The following is a 19,924-nucleotide window of genomic DNA, read 5'->3' as shown; positions in this document are numbered from 1 at the left end:
AACGACGTTTAGGACTTTATAAGACACGAAGAAAAGGACTTGGTAGTGCAACAATATGCAATGAGATGCTATGATGAGATGTGAATTCAATTAATGTATTGAATTCCATGTGAATAATCAATTAATTAAATAGTGGATTTTGGAATCTATATATAGATTTTCAAAGGTTATGACCACAAGTCACAACCCTTAGAAAAATAATTTCATGAAAAGGTATCACACATGTTCTCATTAACTACACACCTATTCAATTTAATAGGTGTTTTAACACCTCCATCTTTTTCAACGGTGGCATTTCACTTTATTATTTTCCACACTTAAATATTTTAAATGATCCATTAATTTATCATTCATCAAAAATTAATTTTGAGAATTTAAATTAAACCACTTAAATATTCAACGAAATTTGAGTCAAATACTCAAAATTTCCAACATTATCGTTGCTGCGTTGATATTTCATTATTGTTAGTGTGTCTGGTCTTCCCGAAAATCCGATTGGTACAATATTCTAACATCTTTAAATATCATTTCATCGAGTCACACACAAAATACGTTTTCAACATATTTAAGCTCACTCATATACCACCCAAAATAGACCACAATTTACTAAACAAGTCACCTGTAATCAAAGCAGAGAAAAAGACTACGATTTAAAATATAGAAGAACAAGGTACCATGAAAAAAGCCATATATGTTACAGTTATTTAGGCCAAGGTACCAGCTCTGGTGTTTAGTCCACACCTCTAGCTCGCGCTCGAAGCATACAACCTACATTCCGAACGACGACAAAAAAAAAAAGAATAAAAGCAAATTACTGTTTCAATAAAATTAAGTTGTTTAAAGATCAAGGAGTGTATATATAGAGAGTTAATTATATGTGTATATATATAGTTTACCTTGATCAATTTAGGCGCGCCTAAGTTTTCTGAAAAACACAATTGTAGTAACATAGAACCAATCTCCGACACGACCCCAGAAGTTGTAATATGCAATTCTCCATGATCTCTTGACAAACAAAGAACCAACAAATCCCCAAAACCCAACAATAAAACCGAAGACAATTGATATTCCAACCTCTTTCCAAAAAGATATCCTCGTCAGAATAAAGCCACCATCATCTTCATCGTCTTTGATCTCTTTGTTATTACGTTTCCCTTGATCGGTGGTGTCCGGGATTAGTTTGTCTCCCGGGCAAGACGCGAGAGGGGGCCCGCATAGTTTGGGATTTCCGGCATAGGAAAACTCATTGAAGCTCTGTAGTTGGGTACTTGATGGGATTTTGCCTGATAAATTGTTGTTCGACAAATCAAGAACAGCCAAAGAATGCAATTGCGCCATGCTGATTGGTATTGTGCCGGAGAGTTGGTTTCTGGATAGATCAAGAACTTCTAACACCTCCATTTGACCAATGTCCGGATTTATGTTTCCTGTCAGGCTATTTCTCGAGAGGTTTAAGGAAATTAATCCCTTGAGAGACGAAATTATTTCAGGAATATTTCCGACTAATTTATTGCTTGAAACATCAATCAGTTTAAGTAGTCTCAAAGTTCTTTTTCTGTACACGGACTCCCGACCTTTCCATTGAACCGATGCAGACTCAACGTAATAGTAATACGACAAGAGATCTTGACCGTTCGTTGTCCCCTTGTCAAGCAATTCAGTAAAACTATTGAAGCAGTGTGGAATTTGTCCTGAGAAATTGTTTCTAGAAAGGTCCAACACATGGATCCGAGTAAGATTGCATATTTCCGGAGGGATAGAACCGTAAAATCTGTTTTCATTCAAGATTAGATATGCCATGTCTTGAGAGAATGCACTTATCCATGAAGGGATGTTTCCCGTTAACATGTTTCCTCCGATATCAATCAATTCCAATTGCTGGCAATTCTTCAAAGTTGAGGGCAACTCCCCGGACAAGTTGTTATTGCGCAAGCGCATTACCTTGAGACTCGACACGGAGCCCAAAGTACGTGGAATTTCACCAGAAAAATAATTGTTACCCAATTGAGAAATGTTAACTGATACATGAACTCCCAACAATTGGGAATCTCTCCTGTTAACTGGTTATTCGATAGGTCAAGCGAAAACAATTCCAGGGTAGTTGTAGTAGTGCATATAGATGAAATCGAACCTAAAAACATATTCTGAGAGAGCTGGAAAGTCTCGATATTGGGATGTATTGATGGTATATGACCTGAAAAGTTGTTGAAACTAACGTCTATCATTGTTAGTTTTGATGAGATAAAATGAGGAATCTTACCACTTATCTGGTTATGGGAGAGATTTAAGGTTCGCAGTGAAGGAGACAAACTCCAAAACCATTTAGGCACTTCACCTGATATGTTATTACCAGAAAGATCGAGCGAATTAACGCTACTCTGAGTTCGAATCCATGTCGGGAAATGCGGGCCCGTTTTGGAAGATGCTAGACTTAGATAATCTAGCTGAAAAGGAGGAGTCCAACCAGGGGTAATGTGAAACGTCAATGAATTGGAGGACAAATCCAACCACTTCAATCTACGAAGTCTCGTTAAGTTGGATTCGGTTATTACGCCTTGCAATGAATTAAAACTGATGTCCAAAGTCTCGAGCTTGGAAAACTCGCCAAGACTTCTAGGCAACCTTTTCAATTTATTGCCACCAAGATACAATTCTCTCAGATGATTCGGTCTAAATAAGTAGTCAATTGCATGACTACAAGTGAGGTTATTCTCCGATAGATTAATGACAGAAAGAGATAGAGAAGAAGAATTAACAAAGAGATAATCATCATCAACAACAGAAGACGTAACAAGTACATCTTGAATGTTTGAGTGAGACAACAACAATTCCTCGAGCAAATGAAGCTTTAATATATGTTGCAACCAATTGGTATCGCTTAAGTTCGAATCACTCAAATCAAGCCGAGACAACAAAGAGAGGTGAGAAAGCCAATCGAGATTCTCGGACCGTAAATTATTAAGGGAGAGATCAAGAGTCCTTAAGTTCGTAAGGTTCCCTAGTTGAGGAGGAATTACCCCAGAAAAATTGGAGCTAATGAGATTGAGGTGTCGTAACTGTTTCATGGAACCAACGAATTGCGGGATCTTATTCCCTCCAAAATCGTTGTAACTCAAATCCAAATATTCCAGATAATGCAACTCAAGCAAAAAAGAACTGATATTGTTACCTACGAGTCGGAAAAAATCAAGCCGTAGACGAATCACGTGAGCCGTGATGTTGCTACACTCAACGCCTTCCCATTTGCAGCAATCCCTTTTATCGTCTTCAATTCCCCACGACGAAAGAACGTCACCGGAATTTATCAGGTCTTTCTTGAATCCGAGAAGAGCTTCTCTCTCACTCTCCATGCACTCAATTACTTCGTCTCCAGAACTAAATACATGACAACATTCGACGCATAGTAATAGAATAAATACAAGGAATTTACTACTAATTACTTTACGTTCGAACATTTTTTTTTTCCTTGAGCAAGTGATGTTCGTGTTTTCGGCTTCATCTACTTAAAAGAGTTGCATGTACTATGTGTGTGGAACAAGAACAAAATTATGTGGCCCCATGAATTGAAGTTATAGCAGCTAAAATTGAACAAAATTATGTGTCCCCTGTATAACATCTTGCACATGTTAGAACTTAGACTTTGCTTTTAACTTCGTTGACAATTTGTACTTGAAGCTCATTGGATGTGTGCAAGTATTATCTACACGTAGAAGACTTTTTTTTTCTAAATATGTGGACCACAAGGGAAGACTTCTTTTCTAAATATATTTGCTCCCTTGAGTCAACTTCTATTACACACTGAGACACCGAAACTTCAACAGACACGCGTTTTCAGGTTTCTTAAATGTTTTGGAAACCGAAACTCCATGACACTTGTAGGAAAGGTTTCGAGGGCGTTTCCATAAATATTTAAAAGTTTTCGGGACGTTTTTGGTAACAATAAAAAAGTGGACGTTATAATATTTTTAAAAATTATGAATGTACCACTATATTTTTAATATTTACATGTTTTCTCCATGTTCTCATATCCAACTTTTTGAAAAACGGGATTTTCCCATGTCAGTTTCCCTGTTCGCCGTGTCTACCTTCCCATGTCCGTGCTATATAAGTTTGTAGCGTTCTAAGGTATAAACAACAGTCATTGAATAACATTAACACCTATTACAATTTACACAAATAGAAAGACACGCTAAATATCGAACTACTTAAACTACTCCAAGAAAAATGATGGGAATATTTTGGTCAAATAATATATAGCGCAAATTGCACATCACCCACTAAAAATTTCTAATTTTCACACTTTACTCCCTCGGAATTTAAAAAGTGAATGTCCCCCTTCAAAATATTATTCTTGTTGCAAATTGCTCCGATAGCAAATATTTAATGGATTATTCATCGGCATTTGAGTATTTTTGTTGCATATTGCACCTTTATATGTTATTTTTGTTGCATGTTACCCCTTAAAAACATTATTTTTTGGGTAAATTACAAACACCCCCCTGAGGTATGGTCAAATTACAAAAATCCCCCTCTTGTTTGGATAATTACATCTACCCCCCTCAACTATGATTTTTTCTTACACCTCCACCTTTATTGTGCCAAATTCAATACAATCATCTAGATTCCGTGGAATGTGCTCTAGTTTGTATTCGTTTTGTGTAAAAATACAGTTTTCGATGCATCACAAACTGATATACACAAGCTAAAAATCACATATTATGATCATCTTACTTCATAATGTAGAGTTTGAATAGTATAAAACGGGTACAAAAGTGATAATATTTCATATAATCTCGAAGATTCCACTAAATTTGAAGAGCTGAGGGGGTGGTTGTAATTATCCAAACAAGAGGGGTGTTTTTGTAATTTGACCATACCTCAGGGGGGTGTTTGTAATTTACCCTTATTTTTTTGTACATTGCCCCTTTAAAATGTTATTTTGTTGCACAATGCCACCAAAAATTGGCTTCTGGTGTAAAGTGCAACAAAAATAATATTTTGAAGAGGGATTATCAAGCTTTAAATTTTTAGAGGGGAAAGTGCGAAAATGGGAAATTTATAGGGGGTGACGTGCATTTAGTCCTAATATATAAATAGAGCTTATAGCATTAACCACTCCTGTGCAATCTATAATTGCTACTAAAGTCCCTATGTTAAAACAATTAGCAAGGACCCCCTATTAAAGTTAGTCAAAGCCAATAAGGCCCTTGCGAGTCAATCATGTGATATGTACTCGCCATTTACGCGACTTCGAGGTTGGTTTTTTGACTTGAAAAAGACTCAAATGCCATTTGCATTAGAAATTTCGAAAATAAGCCCCATAATGAAAGTTTTCAACATTTTCAATTCAATCCCTTCACCTTTCAGAAAAAGCCCTCTTCTCCCTTCAGCCATTTCAATTCAAATTTGTCACCTTGGGTCATCTTCTTTCCGTATGTTATGACTGGAAACTTTGAGGAGCTTTTATCTGAGGCACATCATCGATTTTATTTTTAATCTATTTATTTTTATATATTAAGTGACAACTCATTCAACCAACTTCTGAATATTTCTCTGTTATAGCAAGTCATCATAGTACCAAATCACAAGACTAAATCTCTCAACCAGTAAACTTACAGGACTAAAACATTCATTTTTCCTCGGTTGTTCTTTACTAGTTTCAATTAATATCCTTTTCTATTGCTTGAAATTATACAATTTATCTTTCAAAGTTCAAACTCCCCTTATGCTTTCAAAATATTTAAAAACGTGTTTGACTTGACCATGGCTATTAAGATGCCACGTGGAAGTAAGTATGTATATCACATTCAGAACAACGTATTGAGTCATAATATTCAAGGAAAATGGAAGGTCAACCATTAGACCCCCTTGATCAGACTCCTTGAATTCGGCAGCAAAAAATCGACTCTTAGTGTAATTTTTTTTTTTTTTGGCTTTAAAAGAATGGTGCTTCGCAAAAATCTTGAAAATAAAATATATACAGCTAAGCCAGCAGAATGTATTATGGTTATTATAAGCCAGGTAATAAGTTCACTCTGAAAGTAATGATAAATAAACAGAAAACCAAAGTACTCTTCGCAGCAATCGACAGCGATTTCGCGGACGTTTTGCTGAGTTTTCTAACATTGCCACTGGGAACCATTGCTCGAATTCTGAAGAAGCACGGTCGTACAATCGGGAGCTTAACGGCGTTGTACAGCGGATTAGAAAATCTCGGCACCGGCTATTTCGGGACGGATGTGTGTAAGCAGATGCTGCTCAATCCGAGAAGTCCGTTCGCGACTGAGTGTCGTAGACTAAAACTCGACCTTGGCGAGAATCAGCCCACCAGATACTTTTCTTGTGAAACATTTAACTGCAGTTCTGTAACGGCAAATATTGTAAGCATGTACTGTAATACTGATACATGCAGATGTGGTAACAAGATGAACAGGGAAATTCCTGTAGAGGTCTCGCATGATGTTTCTTGTGGAGCTTTTACAGCCGACAAAGCTTCTTTCTTAATCTCCGATGATCTGAAGATGGTGCCTAATGTCGCGGTTCCTGCATTACAAACCCTCGTAAAACTTGGCATTACCGATACCGATGGCGCTGAGTTGAGGACTGTGACTTTTGGATTCAATGAGGTAATTAATTAGTTAGTGTCTTACTTATTTTTCTGTTATTGTTTGAATATTTTTTGAATTGTATGTATGAGTAAATTAACTGCATAAAACTCCCTGGTGTTATGGAAAACTTGCACCAAATCCCCTTTGTGTTATTTTTATTGCGTGGAATCGCCCTGTGTTTTATTTTATCTTGCATGAAATCCCCTATTACATTGACAATTAACACGTTAACTATTGAAGGGGTTCAATGCAAGTTTTTCGTAAGACAAGGGGGTGCATGATATTTATAATAAAAGTTATGCAAAAAATATTTTTTATTTATAATTTGAAAAAAAAATATTCAAATTAAGCAAAACACATATATTCAATCTTTTAAAGTCGAATTTTTGAAATTATTAATATAAATATTGATATCAAAACTAAATTCAAATTTTCATATTATTAGTAATCTTTTGACATATAATACATCCAAGCTAAATTATATAGATAATTTCTAAATATATATAGTTTTGTATGTATATTAACATTTGTTGTCCGCCTCAGATTATGGATTTGCTCATGTGGTCGTTGATTTCACTTACTCCGCTAACAGATATCATACTCAATAAACGAAAGATCGAATCTATCAAAAGAGAGTTTAAACCGGAAACCCTATTGCATCAGCTTTGTAAAGGGACAGGTTCTTACTACAAGAGCATGAAACTGAAACTGATGGTACAAAAATCTACAAATAAGTTATTGTTTGCTCAAGCTGAGAACGATTTCGTAAATTTTCTTTGTAGTTTGCTCATCGTCCCCCTCGGTGGATTTCAGTACCATTTCGGCAGTAATACTACTAATTGTCTGAAGAGTATAGAGAACTTGTACACGAGTGTCAATCTTATCGAAAACAAATATTTTGCGTCTCCAAATATGAAGAACAGGCTAATGAAACCCGATATAGCGAAAGGCTATATATCCAAGAATCAGGTTCTTCCTCTTAGGGAGTGCATGGCTCAAACCCTATACTACAATCAAGACGCGAAACTAAACAAAGAGTGGTTGTCGTTTTCCAATACCAATGGTGCAAAGCTTTTTACGATTATCGGTTCGTTCAAAGGGAAGGGAGATTTCGTTAAAGAAGCAACAATGTATATGGTGAGTGATGATTTAACCGTCGCCCCTTTGTGTATGACGTCTAGCCTCTCTATTCTGAACCGGCTCAATATCTCGTTTACTGACGTTGAAGAAGTTGAAGTGCACGTTGGATTGAAAGAGGTAACTAATATGAATATTCAACTTAATTATATATATATATATATATATATATATATATATATATATATATATATATATATATATATATATATATATATATATATATATATATATATATATACACACACATGAATTTAATTTGTTGAGACTAGTGGTTTCTGGTGTAGGGTTTGAGTATAATGAAGGCATCTCTTACATCGACTTCTGCTCTGACCGATGGTCTGAAGATCAGTCCTGTGTTGAACAAACAACCTAAGCAAGAAAACTAATTATGGTTGTTCATGCATGCATTTTGTTACGTTGGTGATCTTATAATCTGTAACATTGTTTGTTTCTCATTTTCTACAATGGCATCAGTATGAAAGTTATGATCTTAATTTCATAATGAAAAAAAAAATTAGTATTAATTAAACTACATACAATTTCATAAAGAAATCATATCATTAAAAAAGAAAAAATATAGATTTCTAGATTTTGTACAGACAAGCCAAAACAATACTAATAAGGAAGTTGAATTGAGTTTGAAAGTTATGTTAAGCAAACAAAAAACTAAAGTACTATGTTGCAATGATTTTGAAGGAGTCTAGTCAAGCTTTTTCCGACATTGCCATTCCGAAAGATTTTAGGGAAAATTACAGTTTTCATTCCTCAAGTTTGCACCGCTTTCACATTTGATCCCTTATGTTCATAAAAAAACACTTCTGATCCCTCATGAATCATGATTCAATAATTTATCATTTTTGATCATTTCCATCAATTTACCGTTAGTCTATCAGTTAAGTCACACACTTGGTTCCGTTAGTTTTAACTGGAAAATTGACAGAAATGACTAAAAGTGTTGAATTTTTTAAACATGAGGGACCAACTGTATTTTTTGTGAACACGAGGGACCAAATGTGAAATCGGTGCTAACGTGAGGGACGAAAACTGTATTTTTCCCCCGAAAGATTGCATTATAAAGTAGAGACACATGCCGATGGAAGCTGTTTAACCAGTTTGTACAACAGCATAGCAGAATTCGACCAGTTGATCATTCCTCCCGTTGTTCCGGTAAGTTGGGCGGAAGTATTCTTTGCTTCTTGTTTATCGGTGTACCTTTAGGTCTAGGTTTTGGTTTAGGTCGTGGTGGCGGCGGCGGTGGTTTTGGCTTGGCAATGATCCTGAGACCATTGCTTAGTGCACAAGTGGATGTCAGTGATGCCTTCAGTATGCTCAAACACTGCACCAGAAAAGAAAAACCGATCAACCAACATTAAACATTGAAACAATTAGCATCGATTGATCGCTCATAAGAAGTTGGTTGAATCACAAACTAGATACCTCTTGTAATCCAACTTGCACCTCCACTTCTTCGACATTGGATAAAGGAATGTCGAGACGATCGAGAACCGAAAAGCTCGAGTTCATATTCAAAGGAGTGATGGTCAAATCATCAGTCACCAGATACATAGTTACTCCTCGTTTAACATAATTCCCGTTGTGTTTCTGGAACTCGGTAGGGCAAGCCTCCCCACTATCTTCAATCGAACCCGACAACCATTTCTTGCCGGTTTTTGCATCGTAGTGGTAAAATAGTTGAGGAGGAATTTCTTCACTCGATGGAATAATACCATCTGGCGACATATAACCGTGAGGTAGCGTAGGGTTGGTTAGCCTACTTTTTGTATCGGGATTCTTTAGATACTTGTCCCCATTAATATTCTCTAAGCTTCTGTACAGATTGTCTATGTACTCGAGACAAGTTTTACCCCCCAAAAGACGCTCGACTCCTCCCAGAGGGATGGTCAACATACTGCAAAAGAAGTCAACGAAATCTGCGTTTGCTTGAGCAAACAATAACTTATTGGTAGATTTCTCCACCATCACTTTCAAAATCATCTTCTTAAAGTTAGAAGTTGTTTCGTTCTCCATCTCATGAAATAAAATTCTCGGTTCTCGGTCCAAGCCCATCCACCTTTCGCCTATTAAGACTTCCGTCAGTGGAGGCCGCGGTGAAAAGGACCCCTTCAGCAAATCCATAAACTAATGCAAACATGAAGAAAGAAAAGTAAGACGAAGATGCAAGAATAAAATACAGGGAAAATTACACTTTTCATCCCTCAAGTTTGCACTTATTTCACATTTGGTCTCTCATGTTCACAAAAAACACATTTGGTCCCTCATGTTTCAATAATTTAACATTTATGGTCATTTCTGTCATTTTACCATTAACTCGCAGTGATGGGCACACACTTGATTCTGTTAGTAATAACGGAAAATTGACAGAAAGGACTAAAAGTGTTGAATTTTTAAAACATGAGAGACCAAAAGTGAAATAAGTGCAAACTTGAGGGATGAAAAGTCTATTTTTCCCATATAACATTATATATATATATATATATATATATATATATATATATATATATATATATATATATATACATATATATATCATTGAAATAGAAGCAGGACAGCGACTCGCCTCATTGAGTCCGAAAGTCTCCTTTTCAAACTTGCCTCCATCCATCTCCGTAATCCCAAGATTCTTCAGAGTTTCCATGACTGAACCTTCCACATTAGGCACAACCCTCAAATCATCGGAGATGACAAAAGACGCATTTTTTACGGTAAAAACTCCATCACCGTCACAATCATCATGCGCTTTTCCGGTGTACTCCTCGAGACGAATTTTCTTTTTGAGGCTTTCTCCACACTTGCATCTACCGATATCGTAGTCCATGCTTATATTTAAGAGATCGCGAGAATCGGGACACGGCCAGTTCTCACACATGAAGTATTCGGTCGGCTGACGAGTATCATTAACATTGTGTTTTAATCTACTAAATTCCCGGTCGAAGGAGCTTCTCGGATTGAGCAGCATCTTCTTACAACCCTCTGTCAAGAAATGGTCGTTGTGCAGATCCGATAAGCCGTCGTACAAACTCGTCAAGCTTCCGATACTGACCTTCTCATAAAATTCCTTCAAGACACTCACGATTGTTCCCAATGGCATCGTCAGAAAGCTTAACAAAATGTCGACAAAGTTGCTGTTGGCTTCTGCAAATAGTACTTTTGATTTATATTTGCTTGTCATATATCTCAAATTGAATACAAACTCCTCGGCCCAAGGATCCGACATTGTGTTCGCTTCTGCTTTAACGATCGACGAAACCTCAGAAAGATTGTATGCGCGGTTTCGAGACTTTCTGCAAAAGCACCATGTAAACCTATAAATTTTGGGTAAATTACAACCACCCCTGAGATATGGTCAAATTACGAAAAACCCCCTCGGCCCCTTCTGATTGGGTAATTACTAATTACAACCACCCCTCAACTATAAATTTTCTTACAGGTTCACCCTTACGGTTTCACATTTAGTGGAATCTTCGAGACTATATGAAATACACGTTCACCCTTAGGGTTTCACATTTAGTGGAATCTTCGAGACTATATGAAATATTATCACTATTGTAACCGTTTCATCCCATTCGAACTCCACATTTTGAAGCAACATTTTGAAGCAAGATGATCATAATACAGTTAAACCTCTATAAATTAATACAGTCGGGACTAGAGAAATTCTATTAATTTAGGGAATTATTAAATTATTCGATCGAATTAATAATTTAACACGTTTTCACCGAGTCGGGACCGAGAGAAACTATGATTTAATCGAGGTTATTAATTTATCGAGGTTCTACTGTATGTGTTTTTTGGCTTGTATATATCAAATTGTGGTGCATCAGAAACTGTATTTTTACACAAAACGAATACAAACTAGAGCACATTCCACGAAATCTAGATGATTATGTTGAATTTGACATCATAAGGGTGGAGGTGTAAGAAAAAAATTTAGTTGAAACGCAGATGTAATTATCCATGTAATTATCCAAACAAGAGGGTTTTCTCGTAAATTGACCATAGCTCGGGGTGGTTGTAATTTACCCATAATTTTTTACATTTTTTACACCAAAATTGCACTCGAAGAGCAAAATCTATAAGGTAAGAACTTGCTAAATTTTAAGAAGCCAAAGTAAAAAAAAAAGTTAGCAAGTTAAGTAAAACTAATTATTTTAACTTTAAGCAAAGTTCGCTCCTTTAAACAACAAATATGCATAGAATTCAACAACTGCCTTCGACGAACGAATTAATTCAATCAAACACCAATGACAGAATAATTAACACTGTAAAAATCCGGTGCTTGGTTTCGAAAAATCAGTCTCAGTTGAAAAAAAAAAAAAGAGCTACTGAAATTGAAATAAAATTAAATAGGTAAAACTTACAGGGTAAAATTACTGCTCCGTCGCGAATAACAAATCACCGCCGATTGTCTTATTTTCTCCTTGCGCCGCTGGGTGGATAAAAGGAAGGTAATAAATGGAAGCCCTAGGATTTATCATTATGTCGGATTTTAGTTACATTTAGGTAAATACTAAATACTACAATTAAGGGCAAATTGCATGTCACCTCCTGTAATTTTTATTTTCGCACTTTTACCCAATAAAAATTTAAAAAGGTGAATGTTCCCCCTCAAATTGTTATACTTGTTGCGCATTGCTGTGACAGCAAAATTCCGATGGATTATTAACCGCAATTGAGTTATTTTTGTTGCACGTTGCCCCTTAAAAAAATTCTACACATTGCCCATTTAAAATGTTATTTTTGTTGCACGATGCCAACAGATAATTAGCTTTTGGGGCAAAGTGCAATCAAAACAATATTTCGAGAGGGGATTATCTATTTTCAGTATTTTTAGTAGGAAAGGTGGCAAAATGGGAAATTTATAACGAGTATGGGTGGGATCGTGCAACTTTTTTTTACTAAGGTGGTAATCCGCAAAAAAAGACAAAATTTATGTGGTTTAATGATATTTACTCTAAAAATAACTGACCATACAAAATAAGAGAGAAAAAGTTATTGGAATATTGTTATAGTAGCATTGGCGTTGGAGTGGAGTAGTGGACTATGACGGTGGTGGCGATGGTGGAGAGGACGGCCACGGTAGCACGGGCGGAAAAAAAAGAAGAAAAAAAACCCGTAAATTTAAGTACTGGAGATATTTGTATTAAATGATACATTTCCACTAACAACTCTGGTTGAAATGGTCATTCAACATGGAATCATAGTCATTTCAAAATGAAAAGGTCCTGAGTTCGAATCTCACAGCCACCCATTTCAAATATTTCAAGTGCAAAGCTTCAAATGTAATTCCCCAGTACTTTACACGTTCCTGTAAATGAAACAACGACCTATTTCCTCTTCCCCATATATCACCCAAAGGCTAGAACAGTAATTTATGGAGCGATGTTAAGGCCGGAGGTATAGGATCTGTATACGGCGGCAACAGCAAAGTGGAGCAGCTTGGTGGGAGGCGTTTCTTGCGAAAAGTATTAGGCCACTTTGCCTAAGTGGATGCGCGAGGTTTTGTGGGGAAAAAAAAATTATTACTAATAAGTTACAAAATTATTACTATTTGCAATTAGAGGTGTTAATGAAGAATTTGAAGGTCATTTATTTTCTTGTAACGCGTGGTTAGGTCTTCTCTCTCCTATAACAACTAACAAGAGCACCAGTCTATTGAATTGAGACATACACATTTGCCTTTTGCTCTCTTCGACGTTTCCTTCTTTTGTTGTTTTCTTCTACTTTTTGCCATTTAGCCTTAAAAACATTATATTTTTGCACATTACCCCTTTAAAATGTTATTTTTGTTGCACAATGCCCATAAAAAACTGGCTTATGAGCGAAGTGCGACCACAAAAGTATTTTGAAGAGGACTTAACCAGTTTTTGAATTTTTAGGTGTGAAACTGCAAAAATGAGAATTTTGTAGAGGGTGAATTGCATTTTGTCCTAAAATAGATTGTCACGGTATGCTTTAATATGAGCAATTAGACGCTACACCGATTTATTTTCATGGGATTATTTGATATAACCCCCTCATATGCTTTTTGCACTTAGTATAGGCCCAAAATATATTCCCCTTTTTGAGATAAATCCAAATTATATTATAACATATTTTTTTTGTGCGATATTTCTATATTGCCCCTATGTATATATGGACGATATTATTTTTCTATTATTTGACGTGTCCATCTCTCTTCTCTTCTCTTCTTTACGCCTCCAATTACCTTCATCGTCTGTTAAAATTCTCCTCTCTGTAATTAGCGTTTCACATGTCGAACATTATCGCCACACGCTTTCGATTATCATCGCACTCTACGAATGGTCTCAACCCGGAATCTCTCGCCGCTGTTGTTAAGGAGCTTCGCAGGGATTCAACACCGCCACACAGTTGCACCACCTCCTTGACCAGGTATTGGGTTAATCAATCAATCTTGTTAGTAGTTGATATACGTTTTTAATTATTGTGTAATGAAATTAAGTATGTTTTATGGGTGTTGAACCCTTGAATGCCCACTTTGAGGGTTTTTTTTTTTTTTTTTTTTTAAGATCCTTATAAAAATGAGACAGGGGGTATTTTTCTGGGTGCAAACCAGAAAATTTCCTCTCACTCGCATATTTCACTACCGACAAGATCCGTCGGAATCTGTTCAGACGGTCCCCAACATCCCTTCCACGAGTTCGGTTTCACATACTTGAAGACGACCCGACGACCCCTGACCTTCCAGAGCTCTCCAAGGTATTTTTATCTTTTTTTGCGGTGGGTTCGACAATTTCTTCCCTCCACCGCACACGCCGCTGTCGGGGCTGTTATGCCGAGATGGCAGCACATTTTCTAGATAGGTCGTGGCATCTCAACAACTATGAGGAAAAACTGCCTCGGCTACAATCGATCGATCGCCGAAACTAGCGGTGGTGTAAGCAGCGTTCCGATTTTACATATTCCATTTCTTTTTCCTACAACATCTGTCATATATGTAGTGTAATGATTATGAGATTGAGGTTTAATTAGCAGTGAGATATACTAATGAGTTCTATGCTCTATGCTATCAACAGTACAAACATTTCAGGGAGGTTGAGATCTCATCTATAGATTCGCAACCTAACGCCTGTGTATGAGATGGATGTGTTTGACGAATGTATTCTTCAGGACGTCAATGCTCTTACAGTAAATAGTGGTTCTCGAATTCTCACGGGACAGTAAATAGTGGTTTACGTTGTTGTTACTCAATATATCTTACGTTTTAGTAATTCATGTGTTCTGGTGTTAAAAACACTGTATGACTTGATAATATACATGTTACTGTTGTATTTAATGGTGTAAGTTTACTCAATCCTTACGTATTAGTGGTTTTTGTTTTTGTTTCTATGTGACAGAATATGGACATAAAAGAAGGAGATTGAACAAAACGGCACATACAACTTTAATTTTGGAGTGGTTATGTATGAGGTATTGATGGTTCGAAAAAATGAGGAAAAAGAATCGGATGGGGCTCTATTTGATGTTGTACTCGTCTCCATGTATATTTTAGATCGAAAAAAGAGTGAATTTATAATTCTCACGAGTCAGTAAATAGTGGATTATACTTACAGTAAATAGTGGTTTTCAAATGTAAATAGTGGATTACACTTAGAGTAAATAGTGGATTTCAAATTCAGAGAGTGAGTAGTGGATTTTAAAATCAGACAGTGAATAATGAATTACGTTAATATTACAGTGGTTTACGACAATTTAACAGTGAATTTTACGTTATTTTTTATATTTTTTTTTGTTATAATGAATGTCGATAAATTTTGACAAATGTGTTAGTGGATTTCATTTTTTGGTAAACCTGTTGGAAATAAAATTATTTTTAAAAAAACTGAAATTTTCAATAAGTTTATAGTGAATTTTCGTAATAGATAATGTTAATTAGTTAGTGGTTTTCGATAAGCTTATAATGGATTTCCGTAATGAACTACGTTAATACATAGTGGTTTTCGATAAGTTTATAATGAATTTTTGTAATGAAATACATTAAATGCATAGTGATTTTCGTTAATTACATAGTGGTTTTCGATAGTTTATAATGATTTTTTGTAATGGAATAAATACATTAATTACATAGTGGTTTTCGTTAATTACATAGTGGTTTTCGATAAGTTTATAGTGGATTCCGATTTATTAAAACTTTATTTTTTAAATCAAAATGTCAAAAAAGAATTTAAGAAAAAATCAAAATTAAAAATCAATATTTAAAAACGAAAATATTTTTTTTAAAAGAAAATCAAAATTTTATAATATTCTTGTAAAAAACGCTTCAGAATAAAAAAAAATATAAAAAACACACAATTTAATCAAAATTTAAAAAGATAATTTATGAAAAAAAAAATTCAACTAAAAACAGAATTAAAAAACGTAATTTTTTTTTAATTGAAATGGCAGAAGATCTTTTGAGAGATTTTGGGGATTAGGCGAAATTTAGGGGAGTTATTTTGGGAAAATTAATTAAACATTAAAATTCAAAAATACACTACAAGGGTAGTATAAGTATTTTGCTATGGGAGGGGGTTATCTCAAAAATGGAATTATTAATTGGACTTATCCCTCTTAGGAAATTGAGTGAGGGGGTTATCTCATATAACCCCTATTTTCATTGAGTGCAGCATCTAACCTGCCTTTAATATAGCAACGTGGACCAACCATGCTTTAGCTTTTCTCGATAGCCCTTAAACGATTATTAGTAATTATTCTTATGGCAAATTGCACATCATCCCTTAGAAATTTTCTAATTTTTGCACCTTTACCCTCTCAATTTTTTCAAAAGTGAATCTTCCCCTTCAAAATGTTATTTTTGTTGCACATATCCCCAATAACAACACTTCGATGGATCATTCATCGGAATTGAGTATTTTTGTTGCATGTTGCCCCTTTAAATATTATTTTTGTTGCACGTTGCCCCTAAAAAACACTTTTTTTTTGCACGTTGCCCCTTTAAAATGTTATTTTTGTTGCACAATACCCTCCAAAAATTGGCTTCTGGGGCAAATTGCAACCAAAATAATATTTCGACAGGGAGAATATACTTTTTTTGAATTTTTAGGAGGAAAGTGCGAAAATGGGAAATTTATAGGAGGTATAGTGCATTTTGTCTTTTTTTTTTTTTTTTTGAGAGTAAACATTATTAACTTGGCCCACACTGCTTTACCTTTTTCCAATTGGGATCTCAAAAATAATTAAGGAGGAATGCTGATCCAAATCAACTAGGCTAATTTAAGTGCTCTATGACGATGCAACCACTCACCTTGTTATTCGATCTTCGTCCCTAAGTAATTTTAAATTCTTCTCTTTAGTTCGTTTTAAATATATCTTTGAACTTGTTCACTAGTCCAACAATAACCAACAAAAATGGCCGAATATGCTTCTTACAAGGATGTCCAGTTCTCGTTGAAAGTTACGATAAACAGACACAAAAATAAGGTACTATTCGTCGAAGCCGGTGCAGATTTTGCCGACGTTTTGTTGAGCTTCCTCACTTTGCCTTTGGGAACGATCTTGAAAATCCTGAAGAAGCACTATGGAGAAGACAAGTCACCTGTCTTGGGAAGCTTAACAACCTTGTACGATGGCTTAGCGAATCTTAGCATTGACCATTTCTTGACGGAGATCGGTAAGCAGATGCTGCTCAATCCGAAAAGTTCGTTTGAAGCTGAGTGTCGTAAACTAAAACTCGATGTTAGTGATACTCAGCCCACAAAGTATTTTTCATGTGAAAACTTGAAGTGCGAAAAAACGAGACGCTTAAATATAAGCATGTACGATGATACTGCTAGATGCGGTTGTGGTAAGACTCTAAACAGAGAAGTTGATTTGGAGGAGGAGTCGGAAGCTGGTGGTGGTGGTGGTGGTGGTGGTGGTGGAGTTTTCACCATTAAAGGAGCTTCTTTTTTGATCTCTGATGATCTGAGAATGGTGCCTAATGTGGCTGTATCCATTATTCATACTCTCACAAATCTCGGCATTACAGACATCGATGGTGCTGAGCTAAGGACTGTGATTTTCGGATTCAATGAGGTTAGTGTCTTGGTCTGTGTAATAACAAGGGGTGGAAATTGGAACGGAAATTCTGAACAAAATTTTCTGATTTTGGAACATTGTGTTTCATTCCGAATTCCAATTATTCCAATTCCAATATTATTTTTTTATCTTAATTGGAATATATAATAGATTCCGATTTATGATCAGATTTTAATTTATGAATGATTTTTTTTTTGTGTGGAAAAGTGCACTAGTAATATCGATATTGTTAGAGAATATTATATTATAGAACTCTTCTAATATTAGGATTTATATTATAGAACTCTTCTAATATTAGGATTCCAGTATGATTGAGTTACCTAGATTAAATAGAATTTAGTTACCTAGTTAAACTGTATTACCTTGCAGTATTTCTCTATATATATTCCATGTAAATCAACCCATAACATAATGGGGTTTTCTATTACGTATTATTTCTCTCCTTCTCTAATTCTATTCTTCCTATAGATATTATTATGCATTTTATATGTTAGCAATACTATTATGCATTTTATATGTTAGCTGGGTGATTGAATATTTGAAATTTTTCGAATTCTGATCCAAAAATTTCCGATTTTAGAACGAGTTTTTTTCATTTCAGTTTTCAAAATTCCGATTTCCAATTTTCTGTTTGTAAAGAACTGGAGTTATATTTTCACTTTAGAATTAACAAAATGATCAGAATATTTCTGAAAGTGCTAATTCCGATCTGTCCGATTTTTCACCCCTAGTAATAACATACAATGTTTGTTGAATGTTATGATTTTTGAAATTCTTTAATGTTCTTTGTTTGACTTAGATTATGGATTTGCTGAAGGGATCCTTAGTTTCACGAACTCCACTGTCCGACATCCTGCTCAATCAAAAACAGGTTGAGTACTTTTGTGCCACACCAAAAATTGAACATGGAGTTTTTCACGAGACGGCGAAAGAAGCAACTTCGGACTCCAAAAAGTTGAATTTGAGATTGACGGTACAAAAATCTACCAATAAGCTATTGTTTGCTCAATCAGAGGTAGATTTCATTGATTTTCTTTGTAGTTTGCTCACGATCCCCCTTGGAGGAGTCGAGTGCCTTTTGCGCAGTAAAACTTGTCTTAAGAATATAGACAATATGTACCTAAGTATAGCGGATCTTATTGATAACAAATATTTGGCGGCTCCAGATATAAAAAACAAGTTAATGCAACCCAAACTACCTTCCTTTTACGTGTCCCAAAACCAGATCCTTCCTCTGAGTAAACAAATATCTCGTGAATTACATCTCAAACGAGACGTCAACAACAAAGAATTTTTGTCCTATTCCAGTCATGGATATTATCCTATTGAGTACCAAAGAAACAGGCAAGGAGAGTATGTTAAAGGACCAACAATGTATATGGTGACTGATGATTTAACTGTCACTCCTTTGTGTATGAACTCAACCCTTTCGATTTTGAACGGGCTGAAAATCCCTTTCTACGATATCAAAGAAGTGGAGGTGCACATTGGGTTAGAAGAGGTAATTAATTATATGATATGATCTTACTTTATTTTTTTCATGTTTATTTGTGTGTATGTTGAGATTCATTTCTTGTGTGCACGCACGCAGGCTTTAAGCATACTGAAGGCATCTCTTACATCAACCTTTGCTCTGACTGATGGCTTGAAGATTAATCCTATGTTAATGAAACAACACAAGCAAGAACACTAAGTTGTTCAGGCATTTTGTTATGTTCGTTGTCTTGTTTGAAATATTAATTTATGTTTATGTTTTAATGTTTTTTTCTATGATGGCGGCAATCTCCCATTGACCTTTCATCGTGTGAAAATTGTAAAATTGTATTATCATCGGAGTTTGTATTTTTTTTTTTTTGACATAAATCGATTTCGATTAGTAACAGTTCAAAATTTGAATTTAAAGTTAAAATAAAATAAAATTATGGAGTTTCGGATCAGAGGGTCCGAAATCAACATTGTCGTTCGGATTTGTTCATCCGAAACCCCATAAATTTCAAAAAACAAAAAAACCCTTCGGGTAGGTCTACCTCAAACACAGGGGCGACCACCCCTTTGCCATTGTGGACTCAACTCGAGCTCACCTTTAATTAAAATTTATCCCGTTAAATTATATCTATAAT

At 35.4% G+C, this 19,924-nt stretch overlaps 5 protein-coding genes and 1 long non-coding RNA gene across 9 annotated transcripts; 4 read left to right on the top strand and 2 right to left on the bottom strand.

Annotated features, from left to right (window-relative positions):
* Positions 1 to 551: 551 nt before the first annotated feature.
* LOC105961725 (receptor-like protein EIX2) lies at positions 552 to 3,504 on the bottom strand. The gene is given in 3 exon segments (XM_012985980.2): positions 552 to 768; positions 897 to 2,003; positions 2,006 to 3,504. Coding segments are annotated over 2 exon segments (2,547 nt in total). The 5' UTR covers positions 3,456 to 3,504; the 3' UTR covers positions 552 to 768; positions 897 to 906.
* A 2,492-nt stretch (positions 3,505 to 5,996) lies between these two features.
* Positions 5,997 to 6,638, top strand: LOC148765569 (uncharacterized). The gene has a single exon (XM_088811788.1). It carries the CDS (start codon positions 5,997 to 5,999, stop codon positions 6,636 to 6,638), a length of 642 nt encoding a protein of 213 aa, XP_088667914.1.
* A 519-nt stretch (positions 6,639 to 7,157) lies between these two features.
* LOC148765568 (uncharacterized) lies at positions 7,158 to 8,262 on the top strand. The gene is made up of 2 exons (XM_088812197.1): positions 7,158 to 7,865; positions 8,033 to 8,262. The coding sequence occupies exons 1-2, from the start codon at positions 7,167 to 7,169 to the stop codon at positions 8,132 to 8,134; spliced, it is 801 nt and encodes a 266-aa protein (XP_088668323.1). The 5' UTR covers positions 7,158 to 7,166; the 3' UTR covers positions 8,135 to 8,262.
* Positions 8,263 to 8,691: 429 nt separating this feature from the next.
* On the bottom strand, positions 8,692 to 12,302 carry LOC105961743 (hypothetical protein). 3 transcript variants are annotated; one of them, XM_088812193.1, is made up of 4 exons: positions 11,804 to 12,263; positions 10,327 to 11,101; positions 9,186 to 9,887; positions 8,692 to 9,084 (listed from the first exon to the last, which is right to left on the bottom strand). In XM_088812193.1, coding segments are annotated over exons 1-4 (1,668 nt in total). In that variant the 5' UTR covers positions 11,806 to 12,263; the 3' UTR covers positions 8,692 to 8,895. The 3 variants fall into 3 exon arrangements, with proteins under 3 accessions (XP_088668319.1, XP_012841454.2, XP_012841452.2); XM_012986000.2 differs by having other exon boundaries at positions 8,775 to 9,084; positions 10,327 to 11,050; positions 12,128 to 12,302; XM_012985998.2 differs by having other exon boundaries at positions 8,775 to 9,084; positions 10,327 to 11,071; positions 12,128 to 12,256.
* Positions 12,303 to 13,896: 1,594 nt separating this feature from the next.
* LOC105974871 (uncharacterized) lies at positions 13,897 to 15,475 on the top strand. Its single transcript, XR_001174347.2, has 2 exons — positions 13,897 to 14,159; positions 14,297 to 15,475. It is a non-coding gene; the product is annotated as an uncharacterized LOC105974871 (long non-coding RNA).
* Positions 15,476 to 16,992: 1,517 nt separating this feature from the next.
* LOC148765567 (uncharacterized) lies at positions 16,993 to 19,694 on the top strand. Of its 2 annotated transcripts, none has more exons than XM_088812194.1 (3): positions 16,993 to 17,801; positions 18,604 to 19,305; positions 19,396 to 19,694. In XM_088812194.1, the coding sequence occupies exons 1-3, from the start codon at positions 17,136 to 17,138 to the stop codon at positions 19,495 to 19,497; spliced, it is 1,470 nt and encodes a 489-aa protein (XP_088668320.1). In that variant the 5' UTR covers positions 16,993 to 17,135; the 3' UTR covers positions 19,498 to 19,694. The 2 variants fall into 2 exon arrangements, with proteins under 2 accessions (XP_088668320.1, XP_088668321.1); XM_088812195.1 differs by having other exon boundaries at positions 17,016 to 17,801; positions 18,622 to 19,305.
* Positions 19,695 to 19,924: the final 230 nt, after the last annotated feature.

Source organism: Erythranthe guttata, chromosome 13, assembly GCF_056151865.1.
Source record: "Erythranthe guttata isolate IM_541 chromosome 13, IM_541, whole genome shotgun sequence".
Lineage (NCBI taxonomy): Eukaryota > Viridiplantae > Streptophyta > Magnoliopsida > Lamiales > Phrymaceae > Erythranthe > Erythranthe guttata.
This window is presented reverse-complemented; position numbering and strand designations above follow the sequence as displayed.